Here is a 24,453-nt window from a genome sequence, read left to right as displayed (position 1 = left end):
CTTGAAGGTAAGGTTTACATTCCATTTCCAGGTCAGATAGACACATTTCCTGGTCAGCAGCAACCTTAAATCATCATGTAACAAAGGTTTTGTACAGACCAATCCTAGGGCATTTATAATATGACCACCATGACTGTAGATAGAGTTCTGATCTTACCACACTAATTGGGACCGAAGAAGGGAGCCCCAGTACACTTCTCCAAATGTTCCCTTCCTGCCTATTAAACCAATTTTGTTTAAATGCCAAGCCATACATTACTGTAGGTGTAACTTTTGCCATGAAGAACTAAATCAAGGGATATAGTAAGAAAACACATTTCTTCAACTTGATAAACTTCATAATTTTGCCTTCGACTCTCTCCCTACTCTATATTTTCTGTTTCAATCATGCTACTATGAAACCAAGATAAATAAACTGATGAACCTCTTCTATTCTCTCCATGTTTATCATCCAAAATAAACTCTTTAGTTTCTTATTTTCCTTATTGACAGGATTCTAGATTTCTCTGTGTTAACCAGTAGACTCTTATCAGTTAGATACATCACCACCCTGCTCAACCTACTCTTTAGCCCAGAGGGCGTCTGATTCAGCAAGATGATATCATCTGTGTAAGATATACAGCCCACTCTTAAGTTCCCCAGTTTCACAGGGGCAATACTGGCTGGCATATCCATTATCCAAAGATCAGACACAGGGTTCGAAATTGAGGGGAGCTGGGAGCTATTTATCTCCTGCCTGTACCCTAGAAGAGCCTGGTTAGCTGGACACCAACCACTACCAGGAGCACTTTTTGGCTCACCAAGCCAACTGATACCGAACATATCCACCTATGTGACATTAACTTTGTGTGATTGGGACGATCTATAAACGATCATTAGGGCGCATCTATATGGCATTCAAAAGAATAAGGTGTCATAAATCATGCACACAATGTTACATTTGCATCATGTGCGGTAGTTCAATTTGCCTGAGACTATGTACTAGCTACTGGTTCCGCAGTGGTGGCTGCTGCTCACTGTCTAATGCCAGATACCGAGGAGATTCGTTTAGCTCCTGCTTATCCAATCTTAATTTCGATCCCTGCAGACATATACAAATTAAACCGGGTTGGTGCCAGGACAAAGTCCTGGTGCAGCCTCCTGCAGTGCTTGACCTTCCTCGATAAATCACTCTGCATTAAGGTGCACTCTGATACTCCTATCCTTATGGAATAAAAACAAGATGTTGAGAAGGCCTACATCCATCCTGTCTGATTGTTTACACTAAAGACACGGTCGGTCAATCCGGTCAAAGGCGGCAGGGAGAACCAAACTGGCAAAATGTACAGCCTCTGCAGACTCCAGCCTAATAGTTGACATACATAAGGCAAGGAGTAAACCACTCTCCGCTGTCCCTACCCTTCCAAAAACCAGTCTGCTATACTCAATCTTGATATGAAGTCTGCTCATTTTATCTGATCTTTCAGAAGTATATTAGTAAGTATTTTTGGCGATGTATCGATTAGGGCATGGGTGCACAACATACGGCCCGCGGGCCAGTTGCGGGCCGGCATGCCGTTTTGTCCGCCCGCGAGGCACAAAGACTTTCCTAATGGAGAGCGGCCCGCAAGCAGCATCGGCCGCCCTTCATTAGGAAAGTCTTTGTTGTCTTTCGGGCCGGACAAAACACTGGCCCTCATTGGTTCAGTGCACACGAACCACGCAGCTCCTATGAGCCACGTAGTGCGTGTGTGCTGCACCAATGGAGTGCCAGCACTACGGCTGGCGTGGCCAGTAAGGCTTGATGCCGGAAGGCATTTCAGCCTTGCTTGCCACGCCAGCCGTAGTGCCAGAAGCCTCGCCAGCGTTCCAGCATGTCTGGGTAAGTACATGGTGGGGGGCTGTATGTTTGTGTATGTGTGTATGTGTCTGTCTGTCTCAGGTCCGTCCTGACTGTTTTTTGGTTTTGTATGTATGTTGAGATGCGGAGGTGGGGAGGTGTGTCGGGTGTGTATGGGTGTGTCTGTATTTACATGTCTGCAGTGTATGTTGGGATGCGGGGTTGGGGGGGTGTCGGGTCTGCTTGAATGTGTTTGTGTGCAAGTGCAGTGTGTGTTGAGATGCGGAGGGGGTGTGTGTCGGGTCTGCCTGAATGTGTTTGTGTGCAAGTTCAGTGTATGTTGAGATGCGGGGGTGGGGTGTGTGTCGGGTCTGCCTGAATGTGTTTGTGTGCAAGTGGATTGTGTGTTGAGATGCGGAGGGGGGGGGGTCTGCCTGAATGGGTTTGTATGCAAGTTCAGTGTATGTTGAGATGCGGGGGTGGGTTGTGTGTCGGGTCTGCCTGAATGTGTTTGTGTGCAAGTGAAGTGTAAGTTGAGATGCTGGGGGGGGGAGGTTGGAGGGGTCGGGTCTGCCTGAATGTTTGTTGTTGTTGTGTGCACGTTCAGTGTATGTTGAGATGTGGGGGTGGGGGGGTCCGGGTCTGTATGCGTGAATGCTTGTGAGTTTGTTTGGTGAGTTGGGGGGTGGGGGGCTTCAGGTCTGTATGGATGCATGGTGTATGCATGTGAGTTTGTATGGTGAGTTGGGGGTGGGGTCTGTATGGGTGCATGGTGTATGCTTGTGAGTTTGTGTGCTGAGTTGGGGGTGGGGGAGTTCGGGTCTGTATGGGGGCATGGTGTATGCTTGTGGGTTTGTGTGCTGAGTTGGGGGTGGGGGGTTCGGGTCTGTATGGGTGCATGGTGTATACTTGTGAGTTTGTATGGTGAGTTGGGGGTGGGGTCTGTATGGGTGCATGGTGGATGCTTGTGAGTTTGTGTGCTGAGTTGGGGGTGGGGGTTTGGGTCTGTATGGGTGCATGGTGTATGCTTGTGGGTTTGTGTGCTGAGTTGGGGGGTTCGGGTCTGTATGGGTGCATGGTGTATACTTGTGGGTTTGTGTGCTGAGTTGGGGATGGGGGGTTCGGGTCTGTATGGGTGCATGGTGTATGCTTGTGGGTTTGTGTGCTGAGTTGGGGTTCGGGTCTGTATGGGTGCATGGTGTATGCTTGTTAGTTTGTATGCAGGGGTGGGGGCGTTGGCGTCTGTATGAGTATGTATGCATGGTGCATGCTTGGTGGCATGGGGCATAGTGTTTGCTTGAGGGGTGGGTGTCTTGGGGCATAGTGTTTGCATGAGGGGTGGGTGTCTTGGGGCATAGTGTTTGCATGAGGGGTGGGTGTCTTGGGGCATAGTGTTTGCATGAGGGGTGGGTGTCTTGGGGCATAGTGTTTGCACGAGGGGTGGGTGTCTTGGGGCATAGTGTTTGCACGAGGGGTGTGTGTCTTGGGGCATAGTGTTTGCACGAGGGGTGGGTGTCTTGGGGCATAGTGTTTGCACGAGGGGTGGGTGTCCTGGGGCATAGTGTTTGCACGAGGGGTGGGTGTCCTGGGGCATAGTGTTTGCACGAGGGGTGGGGGCCATGGGGCATAGTGTTTGCATGAGGGGTGGGTGTCTTGGGACACAGTGTTTGCTTGAGGGGTGGGGGCCTTGGGGCATAGTGTTTGCATGAGGGGTGGGAGCCATGGGGCATAGTGTTTAATAAAAATTAGGGGTTGAAAAAGCCTCCTGCCACGCCAACCGCCCCACCCACATTTACTTTTCGGCCTACTATAGCCATCATGTAGGGTACTTTCGGCCCTCTGTCAAAATCAGTTGTGCACCCCTGGATTAGGGTAATAGGTCTATAGCTAAGCAGAGAACTCCATTCACCTTTTTTGTATATCGGTACTATAATACCTTCTGCCCATGAACGATGGACCATCATCTTCTCAACAACTTGCTTAAAAATGCGAAATAGGATATCTGCCCAGAGTTGGACATCATTTTTGTAAAGTGACTAAGGGATACTGTTGGGGTCGGACAGCCTCGAACCATTCAACTTAACTAGTCAAAGAGTCAATGTCTCTCCTATCAAAACCTGCCTTCCAGTTCCCCCCAAACCCCCCTTCACCATCTAAAATTGTTGAGATTCTCCGTCAGAACTAAACGTACTGGTGAGGTGATTTACCCAGCAGGCCTCTGGAACCCCATTGGATTATGCAATAATCTGTTTACAGGGATTACCGTTTAGAGTATGCAAAATCACTCTAATATCCTTGCTTATCGTGTTGCATATTGAAATCTGATTCTCTTTAATATAGGAGAGTATTTTATATCCCTTTGGCCAATTTGTAAAGGTTTGATGACGCTTCGATCTTTGAATTACTTTTTCTTTATAAACAAGAACACTACAGAGACTCACTTTACATATCTCTGCCCTCATTCCCTTTTCCTTCACACAAATTACCGTATTGTAGGTCTCATATGTCTTTTCTCCTATTTCCTCATCGGCCAATATTTGCCAGTCTGTATACAACTATTCCAATCGTCCATGGTTGCTGAGAAACATTCAGGGGTAAGAGCTGGTCATTTTTTCCCCGATTACCAAATTTCCCAGTGTCCATCAATTTCCGCTGGCTCATTATGTTGCAATTCCACAGTAAATTGGGCATGGTCACTGTAAGCGCTTTTGGTCACCTTATAATTCGTTACATTACTGCTGTCCAACCCACCAACAAATATATAGTCCAGGATCTATGTCGATAACAGGCCAAACTACGTCACTATGTTAATATGCTTATATAATGAGCAAAATCACCACCATAGTAGTTTGAGAGTGCCTAGGCTTGTCCATGATGGAGCATACTGTGTGCTCTCCAAAGGTATCCGGACTGTATTCTGCTGGATGATGGACAATGAGTAAGGGAAAGGTAAGCGGATAGGAACCAGGAAATAAATGATACCAATGCAAAAAGTAAGGGATTCAGCAGGGGGAGTGTTTTTGGGTGTATGTGTATTATGTTAGGTGGATGCGATGAATCTGATGATGTCATCACTCCTTTCCTGAGGGGTAGCTTCTCCACATGTGCCCAGGGGACGGCAGCCGCTACCTGATCCTGACCCTGGGGGCAGCTATATGAGGGAGCAACACATGGTGGGAGGCGACTCTCAGGGGGATGACACAACATCTGTAGAGGAAGTCACATATCCCCCATTCCCTTTTAGGGATGTTCCTGCCATTCCTCATGTCCTGATTGAATATTGCAACACCCTCCCTCAACCATATGCCAGGTCTACTTCAAGTGATGCCTTACATCACACTAGAAACAGTATGCTCACAACTGAGACAAGGAAGATGAAGGGAGCAGTGATAATTACTCCCAAAAGGGTCCAACATCAGCTTTCTCAATATCATGCAAGGAACAACATGACAACTGAGACGAGAAAGAGGGACGGAGCAATGAAGTTGACCAAGACCGACTAACTTCCAGAGACTAGACCGCTGTGTTGGTTTACCAATCATGCCGGGAATGCAACAGCTGACATCAAGGAGAGAGAACTACAGGGGCTGTTGTCCAGCTGCCTGAGCTGCCACCGGCCAGAACGCTGAGGGAAAGCATGCTGTGAGAAGAAGCACAGAGGCAAATGCAGATGGAGTGATGAGGATCCATATCACTGAAGGAAGCCTGACGCCTGAGAGTACGAGGCAACGGAAACCGTGCACAAAAGAGAAGGACACAGCGACACAATGGCTAACGGTTTTCACACTGAGCCAACAGATTGAAAACAATAGAAGCAGAGGAACGCGAGAGACAACTGAAGAACCTGGTAAGCCCATGGAAGATGTATGGCTTACCAGGTTGCCTGAAAGTGTGTGCCATTTCATGAAAGGAACGTGAGAGAGGAAAAGGGAAGCCTGCCAAGACATTAACCTATTTGTGAGTCATGCCACGAAGGGACGGCTGAGTTCATATTCCAAAAAAAACTATAAAGTAAATCTGAATGGTCTTGAGGAAGGGGCAGAGAGACCCAACATATGAAAGAAGGAGAAACATTAAGACAGACTTTGTTAAACAACGGTCGATAAGACAAAATTGGTAAAATATTTTCGAGGGGATTGGGTCCTCCGACGAATTCCATATCTATGACAGTAATCACCACAGCTGTGCTGCTTCGGAAAATCTTTCGGCGTCTGCGTCCTGCGTCGATGATGTCAATACGCTGTCCTCGAAGGCCTCCGTCGAGCCGACATCACCGGATGTTATAAGTAGGACGCATGGCACCTGTAGCCTCAGTTCCGTTTTTTCCACAAACGTGTTCGCTTCGGAGATCTCGGCGCGCCTCGATTCTACTGAATCCTGTTCTTTCGGTTCTTCGAACGTGTTTCTTCATTGCTATACTAATATGATGTCTTCGGCCGAGTTTAAGAAGTGTCGGGTGTGTGGGTCCAAGATGTCCCTGACGGATACGCACAACGCTTGCCTCTGGTGCCTCGGTGAGGACCAAGATACGGACGACTGTGTAGACAGCCAATTGCTCACTTTGAAGGTCTTGCGGGAGAGTCAGAAGAAGCTGTCGATCGGTAAGGTGGCCAAACCCCGGAAGTCGGGTTCCACTGGTCTTTCGACGGACGATTCGAGGGGCGACTCTCTGCATCGTCGTCATGAGTCTGGGGTTTCTCGGTCTAGGAGTCGGTCCCGCCATTCCTCTGCCTCTTGAGGCACTCCAGGAAGCGCCGTCACAGGTCGCCTTCGCCGTCACAGGTCGCCTTCCCCGTCCTCTTCCGAGGACTCCGCCCGTCGGCGGGTAGCTTGTCCCAACAAGCATTCCACTCCGGATGAATGGGATTTGTTCCTAAAGGAGATATTGTCGATTTTTCAATCGCAGGGCTCCAGTCCGGCCGCACCGTCTGGAGACGTTGGTCGAGGCCGCGCTAGAGACACCGCTCGTCCGCCTACGGGCTCGAGCAGTCGTCGCAACCACCGGGCACCTTCGAGGTCCCGGTCGGACAAGGATGGTCGCTCTAGGCATGCCGGTTTCAGGTCCCGGTCCTTGACGCCATTGCGACCGCGAGACACTGTGAAGTCTTCGAAGAAGACATAGACGGCGGCGGCGCCAAGGTCGTCGACGGACTCTCTCGAGGCCCTGCCTCCGAGGAAGTCGTCAACGCCATCAGCGCCCAGGCTGTCGAGAGACGCTCGGGGCTCCGCCCTCGAGTCCTGTGTCGACGCCGTCGAAGCTGTCGACGCCCATTCCGTCGACACCCTCGACGCCTTTCGAGGCAGCTTTGTCAGATGTACCCCGTGGCTCGGTGGCACCCCCAAGAAAGGCGATGGCTAAGGCTAAACATGTCTTTGTGCCTTTTTCTGTACCCTCTTTCCAGCCTCTAGATTATATTTCTGAGGTGGATGAGGGGTCTGAGGAAGGTGAGGTTCCTGATGACATTGTTTCTGGTCACAGTCAACTTGAGGACCTGCGTCAGTCGCTGCACGACGCCAGTGGTCTAGACACCTCTCCGGAGGTGGAGTTTGGTAGGCCGGAGCCTGGCACGCATGCTGAATCTTCATATCGGCGCCTCATGTCGAGAGTCACTGAATACCTGGGTTGGTCTGCCCCCCCCCCCCCCCTGGGGATTTTCAGCAGGATGACCTGACTGATATCTTGGACCAAGGTCCTCCAACTCACCCGGTGCTGCCATTCCATATGGCCTTGCAGAGAAGGGTGGCTGCAACTTGGACTTCTCCAGGGAGTCTCCCGGCAGTGAGCAAGTCCTTGCCGAAGAAATATCGCCCAGCAGTGGCGACCCCTGCAACTTGACAAAGCACCCTACTCCGGAGAGTTTGGTGGTGCAGGTGGCTACGGCCCCCGCAAAGCAGGCGTTGTACCCTACCATCCCTCCTGATAGGGACGACAAACGTTTTGACGGCTGGGCGAAGAAGGTATTTTCTTCTGGGGGTATGGCGCTTCAGGCTGCCAACTCCGTGTGTGCCTTGTCTCATTTCGCGCACACTCTGTGGAACTGTATTTCCCTAGCGGCTGATCATATTCCCGAAGGGGAGGAACAGGATGGTTTCCTTGTTATTGTGCAGGATGGCAAGAACGCCATGTGTGAATCCGTTCAGTCGGGTCTGGACATGGTTGATTGCGTCAGCCGTTCCATGGCGGCGAGCACCGTAATGGACAGGTTTGCGTGGTTGCGGAAGTCGGGTTTTGCTCCGGATGTGCAAGCCCGGCTCCTCAACATGCCCTTTGATGGTGAGCATCTTTTTGGCAGCAAGGCTGACGAGAGTCTTGAGAGGTTGCAGACCTCGAAAGCTGCAGCGAAGTCGTTGAGCGCTGGAGTCTGCCAAACTCCGCCTTTTCGTCCTAGGGGACAGCAATGGAGGGGAGGTTCCTTTCGATATTACTCGTCCTTTAGTAAATCGAGAGGAGTTGCAAGTCAAAGGGGCAACCGTAGGAGTGCCAAAGGTGGAAAACAAGGTACTCGAGGTGCCAAGGCCGCCTGTGCAGTTGCCTCTTTGCCCTCAGGCACTGCAGCAGCCGCTTCAGCTCAGTCATGAGTCCCATGCTTCTCCGGTTGGGGGAAGGCTGGCGCAGCATCTGGTAGAATGGCGTGCCATTACTTCAGATGAGTGAGTTCTGGAGATCATAGTCCATGGCTACTGTCTTCCTTTCCGGCAGAGGCCTCACGACAATCCACCAGGGAACCTCTCTTTGTGCAGGAAATTCAATCCCTGCTGGAGAAAGGCGCTATAGAACCGGTGCCTGTAGCAGAGAGGAACAAGGGATGGTATTCCCTTTATTTTTTTATTTCGAAGAAAGACTGAGATTGAGACCCATCATGGACTTGCGCAGTTTGAACAAGCTCCTCAGGAAGGACAAGTTCAAAATGGTTACTCTTTCTGAAGTCCTTCACGCCCTTCAACTTCAGGACTGGTTGGTGTCTCTCGACCTCAAGGACGCTTATTTTCATGTGTCGATCCATCCCAAGCACAAGAAGTACCTGAGGTTCGCGGCTGGCGACTCGCACTTTCAGTTACACGGGTCCTGCCGTTCGGATTGACCTCCGCCCCAAGGGTTTTCACCAAGCTCTTGGTGGTTGTGGCAGCGGACCTTCTCGACTTGTCCCTCTGCCCTCCACGCCGTCTTCCCTACCGAGACGATCCGCAGGAGGGGGGTCTGGTTCTCCATCAGGAGGTCAGATCCCTCAACCTTCACGCTTGGCTTCTAAAAGGTTGAGGTATAAGGATTGGGACCTCCCTGAAGACATGATTGAGGCTTGCTTTCGGCCAGACGGCCTGCAACAAAGTCCCTGTACCGTTGCCGTTGGAGAAAGTTCTGCGACTGGTGCAGGGTTAAGAATGTGGATCCTTTTTCATGTGACATTCCTATGGTTCTCTCTTTTTTGCTTTCGTTAGCCCACAAGGGCCTACAAGTGGGTACCATTAAAGGTTACCTGGCGGCGCTGTCCATATTTAAGCGCTCGTCTGAGGAGTGGTGTTCTTTCAAAATTCCTTTGATTTCTCAGTTTCTGAAAGGGCTCACTAATGTGTTTCCACCGTCACCTTTCCAGGTACCCGGTTGGGATTTGAACCTTGTTCTAAAATTCCTAATGGGATCTCCATTTGAGCCTTTACATTCTTGTCCTTTGAGACTGTTAACCCTTAAACTGTATTTTTATTTGCGGTTACTTCCGCTTGCAGAGTGAGTGAGTTGCATGCACCTTCTTATAAGCCACCCTTCACGGTGTTTCATAAGGACAGGGTTGTCCTTAGGGTTCGTCCTTCCTTTCTTCCGAAAGTGGTGTTGGAATTTCATTTAAGCCAGAAGGTCATTCTTCCAGCATTTTATCCTCCTCTGCATCCTTGTAAGGAAGAGGAGAGGCTCCGTAGGTTGGATCCTAGGAGAGCTTTAAGTTTCTACATTTCACGCATGTCCCGGGTCAGAGTGGATGATCATCTCTTTATAGGTTACGCTGGAAGGCGTTTGGGACAAGCTGTTACTAAGCAGACTTTGTCTAGATGGATTATCTTGACAATTTCTAAATGTTACCGCTTGGCGGGTAAGGACCCTCCGGTAGGCTTACGTGCCCATTCTACAAGGGGTATGGCTGCCTCTACTGCCGTGCAGAGGGGTGTTCCTATTCATAACATGTGTGAAGCAGCCACATTGGCTTTGGTCCATACTTTTGTAAGACACTACTCCCTAGATTCTATCCATGGGCAGGATCTGGCTTTCGACAAGGCAGTCCTTTACTCTGCAATTTAATTGGGAATTCTAAATTTCTATATTCTAAATTCTTTTCCCTCCTCCATACGTTGGTACTGCTTTGGGAGTCTGTCATAGATATGGAATACGTCGGAGGACCCAACCCCCTCGAAGAACAAGTTACTTTCTTACCTCGTAACGTTCTTTCGATGGGATGGTCCAACGACGTATTCCATATCGCTCCCTCCCTACCTGCCCCGCTACAGAATTTCTTATGCAATTGCAGCTTACGTTTCCACAAGGCTTTCTGTGGTCATACTGCCAGAAGATTGGAGCCACACGTTCCGGGAAAAAACTATAACTGAGGCTACGGGCGTTGTGCATCCTACTTATAACATCCGGTGACATCGGCTCGACGGAAGCCCTCGAGGACAGCGTATCGACGTCATCGACACAGACGCCGAAAATTTTCAGAAGCAGCACAGCTGTGGTGATTACCTGTCATAGATATGGAATACGTTGTCGGACCATCCCATCGAAAGAACGTTACCAGGTAAGAAAGTAACTTGTTCTACTCTGGTATACCCAATAAAGAATGACTACACCATATATTCTAGATTTTACATCACTTATACTTTTTGACACATCCTTAGATGTCGTCACTTCTCTCTGAGGGGAAGCCCCTTTCCATGAGGCCAGGGAGGTGAGGCTCCTACCCGATCGACTCCTGTGTAAGGGACTCAGCGGGAGGATCTCATAGGGAGGGTCACCCCCTCTGGGGACAAGGAAACCCAGTATAATACACAACACCCTATACACCTTCCCACTCTGTAAACCCCAATCATATACCTACACAACCCAGGCACTTGTGTAGGGCCATAGACTTGACGACTTCTGAGACGAGAGAGAACATGGACTACCCAAGGAACAGTAATGATAAACGTACTGGTATGAGGAGAAGGCACAGAGGAATAATGAATGACCAAAGACATTGAAGAAGGACTTAAACCATAATTCCAACCAATCGCTATACAAATTGACAAAGTACTTCATGAAGGGAAGCAGCCAACCAGCATGAGACGCAGTCCAGCCCAGGAAGTTCAAGGGAAGACACCAAGGAAGCCACAAGCAGTCCGCTCCCCAAATCGGGTGGCATAGGATGAGTCGGAGGCTGAGCTGGAAGCTGAACGGTGGTGGCCTGACCCGAAGTGGGTGGAGCAAATGGTCACAGAACAATGCAGTGACCGCCAGAAACACCCTGCATCAAAGCTGTGCAGAAGGGTACAGAGCAGAAAGAGACCGAAAATGGATATTACGAAAAAGAGAGTCTGGTTGGGGACCAGTGTGACTGAAGTAGTGAAGGAAGTGAGCGAGTGTCTCAGGAGTCCTCTTCCTTGACACAGTGGTTGGTCGTAAACCACTATTGAATGTGCACTTGCATGTTCTGAATACTCACAAGGCACAGTAGGTTTGTCTTTTCTCCGTTTCCCTCCACTGCTCTTATTAATTATTTTGTTATGTATGTATTCCCCCCCCACTCTTTGTGCCCTTTGAAACATTATTTTACTTGCTGTATAAGAGCCTAACAAGCAACCAATAAATAAATAATAGAGAGAGCCTCAGAAGTCATCTTCCTCAACACAGTGGTTAGTCGCACACCGCTCCTTGAGCAGATGTTAAGAGAGAGTTCATTGAAAGTCAATTTCCGCGTGGCAGTACCTCGCAGGAGAGTGCACCAGGTCTGCCAAAACCAAGCCACAGAGAAATATGGGCCTGGGACCCGCACCCACAAGAAAAGAAGATTGCAAACCAAATTCTGCATCATAGTACTTGGCAGGAGAGTGCACGAAGTCCTCCTGGTGGAAGAATGCAAAACCAGGTTATGGGACTCTCATCACAGTTGGATCTTTGCTTTGTGAGAAAGGCCATGGGAAGGGAATCATTCCCCCTGGTGTTGTGAACTGTGAAATAACGCCAGAGAAAGGCCAGTGGAAGGGAGTCATTCCCTGTGGTGTTGTGTCCTATGAAACAAAGCCTGAGAAAGGCCGGGGGAAGGGAGATATTCCCTCTGGTGTTGTGAACTGGCAAAGCAAAGCTAAAGAAGGCCAGGAGAAGGGAGACATTCTCCTGGCAGTTGAACCTGAAAGGAGGATCAAACCAGTCATCCAAGGATAGGGGAGTCATTACCCCTGAATTACAAAGAATTGAACTTTCTGATGCAGAGTCATTGCCCCTGATGGAGAACTTTCAACCAGAACTGTGCCACCCAGTCCAGGAGGAGGGAGTAATTCTCCTGGACCAAGAACTTTGGTACAACTGTTCAGAAGTGTAAGGGACATAGATAGGGACATGTTGACATTGGACGGTGGACTTTTCAACTTACTCAGACATCCTGACAGACCCATTAGCACTTTAGTTGAGGCAGGGAAACCCCTCTTAGAGATAGGGAAAGTAAGCCTGTCTCTTTATTTTCCTGACAGAAAGTCTATAGCAATCACCATGTCACCTGTTTGTTAGTATCCTCCGTCTGCACCCTTACTACATGCAGAAGCAGTTGAGCATGTTGTGCGATAGCTTTCCACCAGTTGTTTGTGTTTTTGTTGTGTGTGCGAGAGAGAGAGAGAGAGTGACCGAAAGGCAGAGACATGTCGTGAAGCCGTACAATTATGTTTTGTAATGATTTATGCTGTTGGTAGCAATGTGTTCTTGTTCCCAACCTAAATGCCTGTGAACCTGAAACTACATGAGTGTTTCTGCTTTTTTACTTGCAGTTTTATGTATTTATTCACTCTTTTTCGGGGGAGGATATGATGGTCAATTTCATTATATACTAGCTGGTTAGGTCAGTTTATATTACTTTGAGGTTTCATTATGTTTTGCCTTAAATGTCTATTGTTCAAGGGATTTTGAAGCAGTCATAAGGTAGCAGGTTGCACCCCTTGAATTAAAATGAAAAACATTAAGAACTCAAAATCTAGTCTGTTAAACAGTCTCTACACCCCCGTTTTGATGTAACATTTCCACCATGCCCTCTATTAACAGGACACAGTTACTGCAGCCCAAGTTGAGAAGGCTCTTCAAAATCTAGACTATGTAAATGAACTCCCATAAGCACCCAGCATCAGCCTAAAAGGATTAATGGCTGCCTCACACAGCACTATAACCATTCACATAAAGGGCTTAGCAGGACTTCGGATTCTCCAGGCAGTCCAGACCGGGACCTCTGCTCTCAGGGATGCCACGGTCAAAAACCCAATGTGGCGGGTCAGAAGAAGGGCGCAGACTCTGAGAAGCCATTTCACTGCTATCTTTATTAAAGAAAAAGATAATACCCATCTTTTCCCATGCTGTAAGGCGTCACTACCTAACAAAACTAGCTACGGTGCTCATCACTCATCAGTGAATGTCTTAACAGAATCTGTACACCCTCCAAACTAACTCGAGCTGACCCTACCACTAAGATAACAACTAAAGACAAGGGAATGACTCCTTTCCCCACAGTATTTGTTTCTTGACGATTTCTGTTCAATAGCTGATTTTTAGATCGTCTCTGGGGACCATTTTAATCATTTCATACAATTCGCTCAATATTTTATTGGGTGTTCGCCTTTTTGTTCTTGGGTTAGTGTTCTGTGTTCTATTGATCTCCTCTTGGTTCTCTCTACAGAAAGTTCTTCTCTCTTCCCAGGGTAAAGTTATCCAATATTTAGAACTATCTTCTTTAGTATTCCTTTCTCTTGTATATTGTTCACAATCTTTGATATGATGGGTTATTTATAACGTGCTTAATAACCAGAGGTTTCTAAGCATGGACCCAGCGATCGAACCTGTGGTACTTTTTGTCATCTTGCTTCCAAGGCGAGCATGTTGCCCCTGAGCTATCCTCCCAAGTCTTTAGACATATATTCTGATCCAGCCTTATACTTGTTTTTTTTAATTATTACTTTCTTTGCCTCGACTGCTACGATTCTCATTCACTCTTCTGGGTTTCAATGTTATAATCTCTTTATCTTGATTGGGACGAGTATGATTGAACCCATAATGATTCTCCGTTCCCTTTTGGGATTCCACTTTTCCCTGTCACCTCTAGCCCTTTGAGATAACATCACCGAGGCATCTACTCGCTCGGGTCGGTTCACTCTTCCACCAGCCTGGCCTCTCGCATTACTTCAATTCTTCTTCCTTCGTACCATGATCTAAGATGGTCATATGGTAGTTCCAATACCATTCGGTCTGTTTCTGCAGTTGTGGAGTGGTTTCAGCATTGTTTCTGGGATCCCTGGTCACCAATAAGCTTTTTTGTGGTCACTCCACCACTTTTTCCTCTCTTTCTCACTCTGTTTTTCAAGACACCACGCCTCCGACTTCACTTCTCTCAATTACAAGATGCAGCATGTCTAATTCTGCTTCTCATTCCTCCTCGGTTACAGGGCGCTGCATGTCTAGCTTTGCCGCTGCACTAGCCTGCAAGCTGTTTTGTAACTCGAGCTCTTGTCCAATCTCCTCCCCTCTCATATATGATGTAGTCGTGGGACTTTCCCGGCATACGTCTGAGTCTCTCTGTCTTCGGCGGCTTCTCCTCTCCATATCATCCTCCTCGTCCTAGTTAAATGGGATTTTTCATTTAAAGAAATATTTCCAGTTTCCTGTTGACTATAAAATATATTTGTTGTTTCTTCATACAGTTTTCAAAGTGTATATCCAAAGAGGTATTGTTGGTATGTTTTCTAGGGAGTTCCTCACAGGAACGGGAGTCCTTGTCCTCAAAGGGGAAGTTGCTCCCTTGAGGTCCCACTTACCTCGACCCCTAGGGAGGGTGTGGCGGACCGTGCTCACCTCCCTAGCCTCACAGGGGGTGGAGGGGCTCCCCCTTGGTGAAAAGGGATGAATTCCTGCGATTCGTCACACCACCCTCCGTTAAATGTGCCCATACTTCCTTCCAGCTTTCCCATCTTTAGAAATTGGCTTTTCGGGGCCTAGGGGAGTAAGTAGAAAGGCGGTGTCCGCTTTGTTTTATTAGGCATAGTTTCAACATGCCTATTCTTGCGATTACGCTGTGGAGGGCTCAGAAGCTTTTGCTGTGGAAGGCTCAGAAGCTTGACTACTTCTGAGCCAAAGACAGGGCATGTGTCCTTAAGCACTTTATACAGAAGCACAAGCCTAGATCCTGCTCGAGTATTAAATCCTTGTGGTAACCATGGCTTAAAATGCAGGCAGGATTCATAATCTGGATGCTGGTGGAGTCCAGTGTCATTCTCAGGGTAATCTTGTCTAGGAGGGTGAGTCTTTCTTTCCTCTTGTGGTGAGGTTGACTAAATTAATCGGGTAGAACAAAGAGTAAACGTGTGATTCCCTAAAGGAGTAGTTAATGGATGTTGTCATTTGGAAACGGAATAGGCATAAATGAGAATGCAACTCACCATGTGGTCGCTTTCTGTCTGGATCTACAGCACAATCCTCCAGATTAGTGTGTGTTGGAGTTTATCCTGCAAGAGGCTATAAAAGTTCTGCCTAATTGTGTTCCTAGCTTGAGCAGCTGGTCGCTGGACCTATTTTGTTATGAATGTTATTTTATTAAGTTACGGTGAAATATATCTAGCTCATAGCTTACAGAAGCGAATATTACTGCATACAAGGCCATCATGTCGCCTCTCGCCCTCCCCTACCACTTATCCCATATTTTCCTCAAGCATACTTCTACACAACCATTGGTGCCAACACGTCTGTCAGGTGGCCCGGCCAACCCAGTGCTCTCCCTTGATATAGCAATTGCTTCTTACAAACTGGTCTGGTGAAAGCCTCTGCGCTTTTAGGACACGCTTGAGCACATCTGAAGTCCATCATACAACCACTCACAAACTAACTACATCTAGTGTCAAGCTTCATGAAGACTAGCTAATGCCATCATGCTATCACTCTGCTCTAGACCGAGCTGTATTCCCCGGAGTCCTGCACTTATGTTTACCAATAATTGATCACATTTCTGAAACATGCATCGAGAACCATATCCACTCCCACTCACCCCAATTGTTTTGCTCTCTGATTTTGGTCATTCTGGTGTCTAATTTCTCTTCCCTATCACCTCCTCCGCAACCCTCTCATTCCTATGCACAGTCTAAGGCGTGCTACTTTTCAGATAAGGCCCGGCTCCAAGACCAATATGGTGGTGATGGGGGCAGCATAGATAGTGGATAAAATACACAAAAGCATTTAAGCGTGCTGTGCTGACAAGCGATACATAGCTTTACTTCCAAGGGCCTACTTAAAAGTGATACATTCTTTGGAATAGTTGTTCATTGTATTGGACGTCTGCTAAAAACGTACAAATCGATAAAAGTAGATGCTCCTCGTGGAATATTTCACGTCCACTCCTTGTACTTATACTTTCGTTCTGGGGAGAGGCGTCTCCATATATGGCTTATTTATCGCATGTATATAGCGCTTTCACCAGAGTGCTGTGCAAAACGGCCAAATGCACCTGTTGCACAAATGAATGCGAGAATTAAAACTCATTTGGAGATGGTGAGAGAGGGGTAGCAGAAGTGAGAGTGGGTGTGAGGAGGAATGGAATCGCATATGAGGCATGGGGGGCAGAGGGCAGGAACGGTGGAGACGAGCGGAGTGTACGCAGGGTAGTAAAGGGGAACCTGAGATGAAAGAGAGGAAGGACCAAGATTGTGGATGCATTTAAACACAAACTGACAAATCAAGAGAGGTACAAGAATAAGGTGTGCGCTGGAAGACGAGGTAGATGGCAGAGTGGAAGTTGCTTTGAGGGGGGTGTCACATGAGGAGGGAGGAACTGCCATCCAGACGATATAAAAGCAGCTTCGGTGGCATGGAAAGCATTGACAGTAAGGACAGGGTGGATATTGAAAGGTTGAAAGCAACAAGTGTGAGCCAGAGAGGAGATGTGAGATGAAAAACTAAGAGAGGGATCAGCGACTATTTCCAGGTTACCGGACAAGGAGGGCAGAGCAAAACATATGGAAAAAAGATAGAAGAGACAAGCATGTGGTAGTGATGTGAGAAGCATACGTTTTCATTTTAAAATATGAATCCTCAGTGGCACCTTGATGAATGGGAATAGATCATATGCAAATACGCCTTGAAATGAGCACACATCCAGTGGGCGGCCATTTTGTTCTGCTGCAGCTACATCCTGTCTGAGAGTAAACACAGGGTCACATTGAGTCACTGCACTGAGCACACACACTCACACCCCTCCTAGAGAGATGCACCGAGAATGTCACTTTCATTTACATTGTCTGACGAGTACTGCAGTGGTACAGTGTTTCAAGAGAAAATGTGTGCGCACTACGGGTAAAGGCTTATCCAGCGTTTGACCACAGAGAGACCATGATGGCGTGGCATGAAGTTGGTCAATGGGAGTGGAGACGGAGAGACCGAGCTGGGAGCCGTCTGTGTAAATGTGGTAGCCAAAGCCCGAATCCTGATCCTTTGCTCATCGTGGCAAATTGCTTAGTGTAAACAAGTGCAAGCCAGAGTAATGACCATTTTAACAGAGCCAGTGGACTGCCTCTGATGTTGTCTCCTTTCTGCAGGGGCATGGTGGAGTACGACGCGGAGGGATTCACAAAGCTCACCCTGTTGCTGATGTGGAAAGACTTCTGCTTCCTGGTTCACAGTGAGTAGTCTTGGCCTCGGGCCCTTGTCTAGCCGTTCCCGATAAGAGTTCAAAAGAAGAGAAACTCATTTAGAGGAAACAGTTTCAACTTTTCACCGTCGTTTTAATTAAACTGCAATGCACTTTGACAGGCCAATTTCTCTTGCGAGCAAATTACACTTCACATGCAGGGTCCAGTTTTCCCAGGCTGGTGGGTGGACACTGGCGTGTGGGTGATCCAAGTCGACAGACCTTGTCCCAGACTCTGGCAGCCAGACAGCTGCAGGAGACCAGCCGCTGTCGCGACAGTGCACGACAGCCACAGCAGATTTGATCATGATTCCGATTTATTTGTATTTAATGAGGCCCAGCCCGATTCAAGCATTTCCTGCACTGTAAAGTACTCTCGACTGGATGAAGGGCTCAGTGGACCTGCTGGGATTCGAACCTGTGAGCATGAGGTAAAACGCAGGCCCCTGTAGTGGATGCTTTAGTCCACTGAGCCACAGCTCCCGCATCTGTGTCATAGGGCTAAGTCACTGAGTGCAGAGAGCATTGTTGGTGCCACCTGCACATGGGCAGAATCATTGCATGGCCGTCCTTTGATCAGCAAAGCATCAGATCTGTGGTGGAGCTTTACCATGCAGCAATCTCCCAGCGGATCTCCAGAGGCTATGCATGCAGTAGGTTACAGTGGAATATATGTAGGGTGCTGTATTATATCACCAGTGGCAATCTGGAAGTAGTGCATGGGAGGGCTCGCCTTCCGGGAGGCTAGCTCAGGGGCAATGCGTTTCTCTTAGGAGTAAGACAACGTATAGCAACACAGGTTCGAATCCCGGTCTTGCACTTAGAAACTCGCCTCTGTTGTTAGGCGCGTTAAAACTAACAATTGTACATATTCTATGCAAGTCATTTAGGGACATTAATGTCCCAGTAAAGTGTTGCATTGAGAAGTGGCTTTCTGAAAGTCACCCACTTCACAAGTGAATTTTCTTTGTGCTGTATCTGCATTTACTAATGCAAATGCAAAGACTGGGGGTCTTGACAGCTTGCAGTGTACTTCCCGCACTTCCATGCATCCCCACCAATGACACAGATGCAGCACCTTGCAGAGGGCCCACGAGATGAGGGCTGTCAGATTATGACGTTGGTAGCCGTTTTCCTGCCCTTGTTGCCTAATACGATGCCCATTGTTGGGAAAGAGGCTCCTTCACCGTGCCATCCAACTGCCTGTCTCTTCTTCCTTATGACTCTCGCCTCCTTTTACTTTCTTTATACTGTTTTCAAATGCTACCATGGCCTTGCTCCTCTCTATCTTGCGTCTCTTATCTCACCATATCCTCCGTCGCACTCTCTTCGTTCCTAACACCATCATCTTCTTACCACCCCTAAAGACCCCTGTGCGTCTTCAAGCTTTTGCTCTTTTTCCCTTCTTTCCCCCAAGACAACAAGGCATGCAATGCTCTCCCACCTGATATTTGTGCACCCCTCTCCCTTCACATTTATCATTCCTGTCTAAAAACGGACCTTCTTTCTTCTCTTTCCTCCTTAGCGATGACACTGTTTGCTACCATTGCCTGATCTTTTGTACCTTTTTTGTACTTGTGGTGAAGGCGCTCAATACATTGAAATAAATATATGATACAGTATGGCATTTATAACACGCCTATACACAAGTGTTTCAAGGCGCGACCAGGCAAGGGGGGGGGGAACAGAGGGAAGACAAAGACAACGATGTTACTAGGCCAGGTGACATTGAGATCGCGCAAATGTAGGGGAGGGATGAAAGGGGAAGTGCCGGGGGAAAGGGGAGGGGTTTAGTGCAATACATAGGTTAAACAGTAAATAAATAGAAAATAAATAGAAAATAAATAAATAAAATAAATAAAAACAATGTCAAAAGTGCACCCAGCTTATGGCAAGTGCAGGGGTAAGTGCAGACATCAAGTGTCAAGAGCTGGAGGGGACTGTAGGGATACATAAACGGCTCCCAAGTGCAAGGGTTGCCCGGGAGGCAGTGCAGGTGTGCAGCTGGCAGGGGAGGGGACCTGGGCTCGAGATCAGAGGGTAGCCAAGTGACCAGTGCAGTTTCAGCCAGGAGTTCAGCAGGGGAGAGGAGGAGAGAAAGCAGAAGCAAAGAGGAAGGTCTTGAGGTGCTTCCGGAACCGGAGATGGTTCTCCTCAAGTTTCATGGAGGCTGTTCCAGAGGGAGGCCCCAGTCAAAGAAAGAGATCTACCACCAACTCGTTGCTTGGAGAAGCGACTGACCCTGAAGGGGTTAGAGGCGGATGAGTGAAGAGCTTGAGAAGGAAGATATTTAGGAAGAGAGAGTTGCAGGTATTGAGGCCCCAGAAGGCCTTGTGGACAATGCAGAGGATTTTCAACTTAATCCTTGCAGCCACTGGGAATACAAATGCTAACTAAAGTGTTACATAGCACAAATTATGCATAATAAGATAGAAACAACTCTTCAGTAGCACAGCATTTTGTGAGTGACGGATGTTGTCTTATCACAAATATGAAGTCCCTGAGGTCACTGTAAGATATAAAAGTGGAGGGAATTCGACTCTATGACTAAAGCAACAAGAAACTACTTGGATATATAAAATCCTTGCATTTGATCCTTTTGGTCTGAATGAACAGATGTATTTCACTTGTTTTTTCTGAAGACCATAATATAATATACCATAAAATTATTGGTTTTAATGGAGGAATTGGTGACTCATTGAACACAGTTTAAAATCTTGTTTCATAGTGCTAATTAATTTATAAAATTCAATTGAATTTAATCTAATGCATTTGACATAAAAACACCCTTGACTGTGTCTTCAAAACGCTAACAGGCTTAATGATACGAAGCAAACCGACTCCACGGGGCAGTGAGTTGATCAGTTATGTACCGTATTGAAGTTGTCTGTGAACACTGCCTTGTTTAAGTTGATGGTTGTTTTAATTTATCATTATTATTTTTAACCATTAACCTAATGACGGGTTCTTAGAAACCCTAACTGTGTTGTGCATTGGCTAAAGATAGAGTTTAAGTGATTTAAATAATCAATCATTTTCTCAGAAATTACAGTTTAATTGTTTTAACTTGGCTAAAAGGTAATGATGAAAATTGAAGCTTGCTAAGAGTGTAAAAAATGTAGGAATTTACAACTACATCGAAATACAACAAATGATAATGACATTTGTGATCATTTGGCTTGAATGAGTGTGAGTGGATAATAACTTGCTAGTGTAAAGGTGTGTACCGCTAGCTGAAAGGGAGAAAGGGGGAGGTGCCCGAGTATGTCGGTGTTAAAACAAAACAGTCAATGTAAAAAAGAGACTGCGGTATAAGCCATTATCCTTTCTTTAAAAGGTGATTGTAGTTGTCTGTGTCCCAGTCATGATTTCCCCCTCAGTTGTTGCGCCCTGTGACGTAAAAGCAGCGTAATAAGAAACAGACACTGGTCCTCCCCATTTAAAGAAAGTGGCCTTGGTGAATTGCAAAGAGTGCAGTGGCAACCCAAATTGTATCACTTTGCTTCTAACTCCATGCAGCCTGTTCACCTGACTAAGGTTTCGGTTGAGTTGCATCCCGTTGCTGACACCATATGTTAGACAGGCAGGGTATCAAGAGAGACACAGACTCAAAAGTAACAATTTGAAAACCCTTATTATCGGAGTTTTTGGGGTCAGTGTAATGCCTATCTGGCCCTAGCTCTAAAATGATTGTTCCTTCGACTGATGCTTCTGAGAGCCGTCGATGTCCGTAAGTCCAAAACAAAGTTTGTCTGCGTCCAAACCTATGCTTGCCCTACCTCTTAAATGAAATGTGATAGGGATCTTCTTAAAGGAAAAACGGTGATTCAAATGGAACTGTAAACCAAAGCTGGTTTCAGGTAGTCTTACCAATAGGTGTAGTTCTACCAGTTCAAAGTAGTTCAATTCAACAGGGTTGCCCTTGGAACTTTCCACGTAGGGCTCTTGCAGCAAGTCAATAGAGTTCACAATGCCTCTGGGTCTCCCAAAGCTTTGATCCTTCCAGGTCCAGACACAAAACACAGTTCCTGTTAGGCCTTTTAGAATTCCCTTCCTCAAACCTGGACCCCTCTTTCTGCAGTTCAACAAACAGAGTTCCTCTTGTCAGGATGTACCTTTCAGTGAACAGTTCTTTCACAGGGTAGTATCTGAGGCTTTTGAGAACGCTGGGTTCTTCGCTCCTCCCAAGCGAGACCAGTATGACCTCCAACCCCTCTCCTTACTCTCTGGCACCGCTTCTTCTTCTGTGCCTCTTCCACTCTGTCCTTTTCCTCTTTACTGTGCTTCCTGCATGCCTTCCTTTTCTATCGGGCACACTTGTACCTTCTTTCCACCTTTTCGTGCCTCTTGCACACTTCTCCTTACTTTTCACCTTCCTGTGCTTCTTGCACACGTCTTTACTTTTTGCCATGCTCTTGTGCACCTTCATTTTCTCTTCGTGCTCTCTTGAACCTTCATTGCCTCATTTACGTGCATCCTGCGTGCTGTGCATTTATTTCGAGTTGCTTGCACCCTTTCTCACTTTCAGGGTTGCGTGCACCCACTCTTAGCTGTTCAGTTTCCTTCTCTCTGTCTCTTTACTGTCTTTCTCAGTTTCGGGTCACTTGCACCCCTTTTCCTTCCGGGTCATTCGCACCCATTCTTGGCTGTTTGCATGCCGCCAGCGCACATTTTCTTTCTCTCTGTATTTCAGCGCCTTTAGCGCCCTTTTCTGTTACTCTACTTGTCTGTCTTTCTGCTTTTTCAGCTTTCGCTTGCTTCGATTTCTTTGCTTTTTCCCCACTTTCACTCACCAGGTTGTTCATCGTTCTCAAAGCGCTTTTACTCACCGGGGTGCTCACCATTCTCACCAACGCTCCTGCTCCCGCTTCAGCCACCCGCACTCTACTGAGTTTCTTTCTGGTTCACGAAGCTCACCAATGGTAGTGCAGCGCTGGCAAGCAGGTAAACAGGTTCTTGGGTCGAGGTCAGGGTCTCGCAACCTGCCCCTCGGTCTGAACAAGGCCAACAGACTGCCTTCTGTCCCCTCCAGCTTCTTGGAGACATGGCTCCCTCGCCACACTACAGCCCTTACACATACCGGGCAGCGTCTCGGCATCCTGCACTCCACCGGTCCTTCTGGGCTCCTCTTCCTGCAGCCTTCTTCTCCTTGGCTCCTCTGGTGCTGTCAGCTTCCCCAGCTCACACTCTGACTCTTGCAGAAGCACCCTTTTTATATCGTAGGTGAGAGTCAATTGGAGTCAGGTGTGCACAATTGGAGAACTGCGCCTGACCTTGCCTGACTCTACTCGCGGGACAATTCAAAGGTGTTAGATGTTAGGCCTCCCCGATGAAGACTGAGGGAGAGTGAGCTGGTGGGTAGTTATGAAGGGGGATACCATGACTCACCCTTGAGGATTCTCTTTCCAATCCCCTGCGACCCTCCATTCAGGTGATCCTCCCTCTCTTGTCCACCTCCAGGGTCAGGATCCAAAAGCGATGGCCCTTCCTTGGCCACATGAATGGAAGATCCTGGGGGAGTATGTGGGAGAATACCATCAGGTTTCTCAAAGTGCTTAAGTAGTTCTTTATTTATTTGGGACCTTTTTCCCTTTCCATATAAAATGGAGGAGGCAATTTTGGGAGGCCCTAAAACAAATCAGGGCTATGCGGCCGAGGGGCCTCATTACAAGTTGGACGGTATTCCAATGGTAATTCTGCCAGAATACTGCCCAACGGAATAACCGTTACCGCCAGTTGGACCGGCAGATTTACTGTTGGATTACAGGTGGTCTTGGTGGTGTTAGTCACCATAGGACACGTTGAGAGATTTTGGTAAAATGACTGCTGCAGTAATTCCACCAATTTGTTTGGGTGGAAAGTGGGAGGATTTACTGGAGGTAAATCGCCCACTCCAGTTCTAAACACACAGTATGGCAGAGTGGGAAAATGACAGTAATTCCATTACCGCCATTTTTTTCCCACACTGCCATACTCGTGATGAGCCCCTAGTCCCTTCCACCTGCTTAGGTCTGTCTGGACGCAGGCAGTCTAATGGGGATATTAGCTCCATATAATGATGCATACTTAGGAGTAAGGTTAACCTGAAAGTACTTGATTTAGACACACACTTATAAGTACCTCTTCTGCACTTCTTTCACTATTGGAGCTACAGATATAGTAAGGATCTCTGATTTATCCTCATTAGCTTTAAATCCAGAGTCCCTGGAGAGGTCAGACACTTGTTGAGCTACCCCTGCCAACAAATTGGTCAACTTAGTATCCTTTAAGTTCACACCATCTTCAAATAAACAGCTCTTATGAGTGTCTTTCTTCCAAGGTACCCCAATAAATGCCTGCCTGTTCTTATTCACACAGCAAAGGGTTCTGTTATCAGTGCAAAGAGTATTGAGGAAAGTGGGCGCTCCTGCTTGGTTCCCCATGATATTGGAAAAATATCTGTCAGAGCACCATTGACTGCGACTTTCAATCTGGGCCTATGATAGTTTATTAGGATAATTCTTCAGAATTTCACTCCAAAACCAATTTTAATTACAACCTAATCCAAGTATTTCCAATTCCGCATTTAGCGCTAAAACAGTAGTTGGAAGCTTTGGCTGGGGGGGTTAGTCTGCAATATGTAGGGGCCATCTTACATTATCAAATCAGTTTCTTGTCAGCACAAACCCAGACTGATTAGGGATGGTTAATTCTGGTAAAATGGGGTCAAGTCTGTTAGCCAATATTTAAGTATAGCTGTTTGAGTCTTTT

At 47.3% G+C, this 24,453-nt stretch overlaps 1 protein-coding gene across 3 annotated transcripts in view; it reads left to right on the top strand.

Annotated features, from left to right (window-relative positions):
• Nucleotides 1-24,453, top strand: part of BABAM2 (BRISC and BRCA1 A complex member 2) — a 1,270,030-nt gene that overhangs the window by 973,382 nt on the left and 272,195 nt on the right. For all 3 annotated transcript variants that reach the window (XM_069608726.1, XM_069608725.1, XM_069608724.1), the window contains one exon: nucleotides 17,612-17,694. In XM_069608726.1, the coding sequence (XP_069464827.1) occupies nucleotides 17,612-17,694 (83 nt within the window). The remainder of the gene's footprint in view (nucleotides 1-17,611; nucleotides 17,695-24,453) is intronic.

This window comes from Ambystoma mexicanum, chromosome 4q (genome assembly GCF_040938575.1).
Source record: "Ambystoma mexicanum isolate Mex_15411 chromosome 4q, UKY_AmexF1_1, whole genome shotgun sequence".
NCBI classification, from domain to species: domain Eukaryota; kingdom Metazoa; phylum Chordata; class Amphibia; order Caudata; family Ambystomatidae; genus Ambystoma; species Ambystoma mexicanum.
The sequence above is the reverse complement of the archived record's forward strand: the minus strand, read 5'-3'. Positions and strand labels throughout refer to the sequence as shown.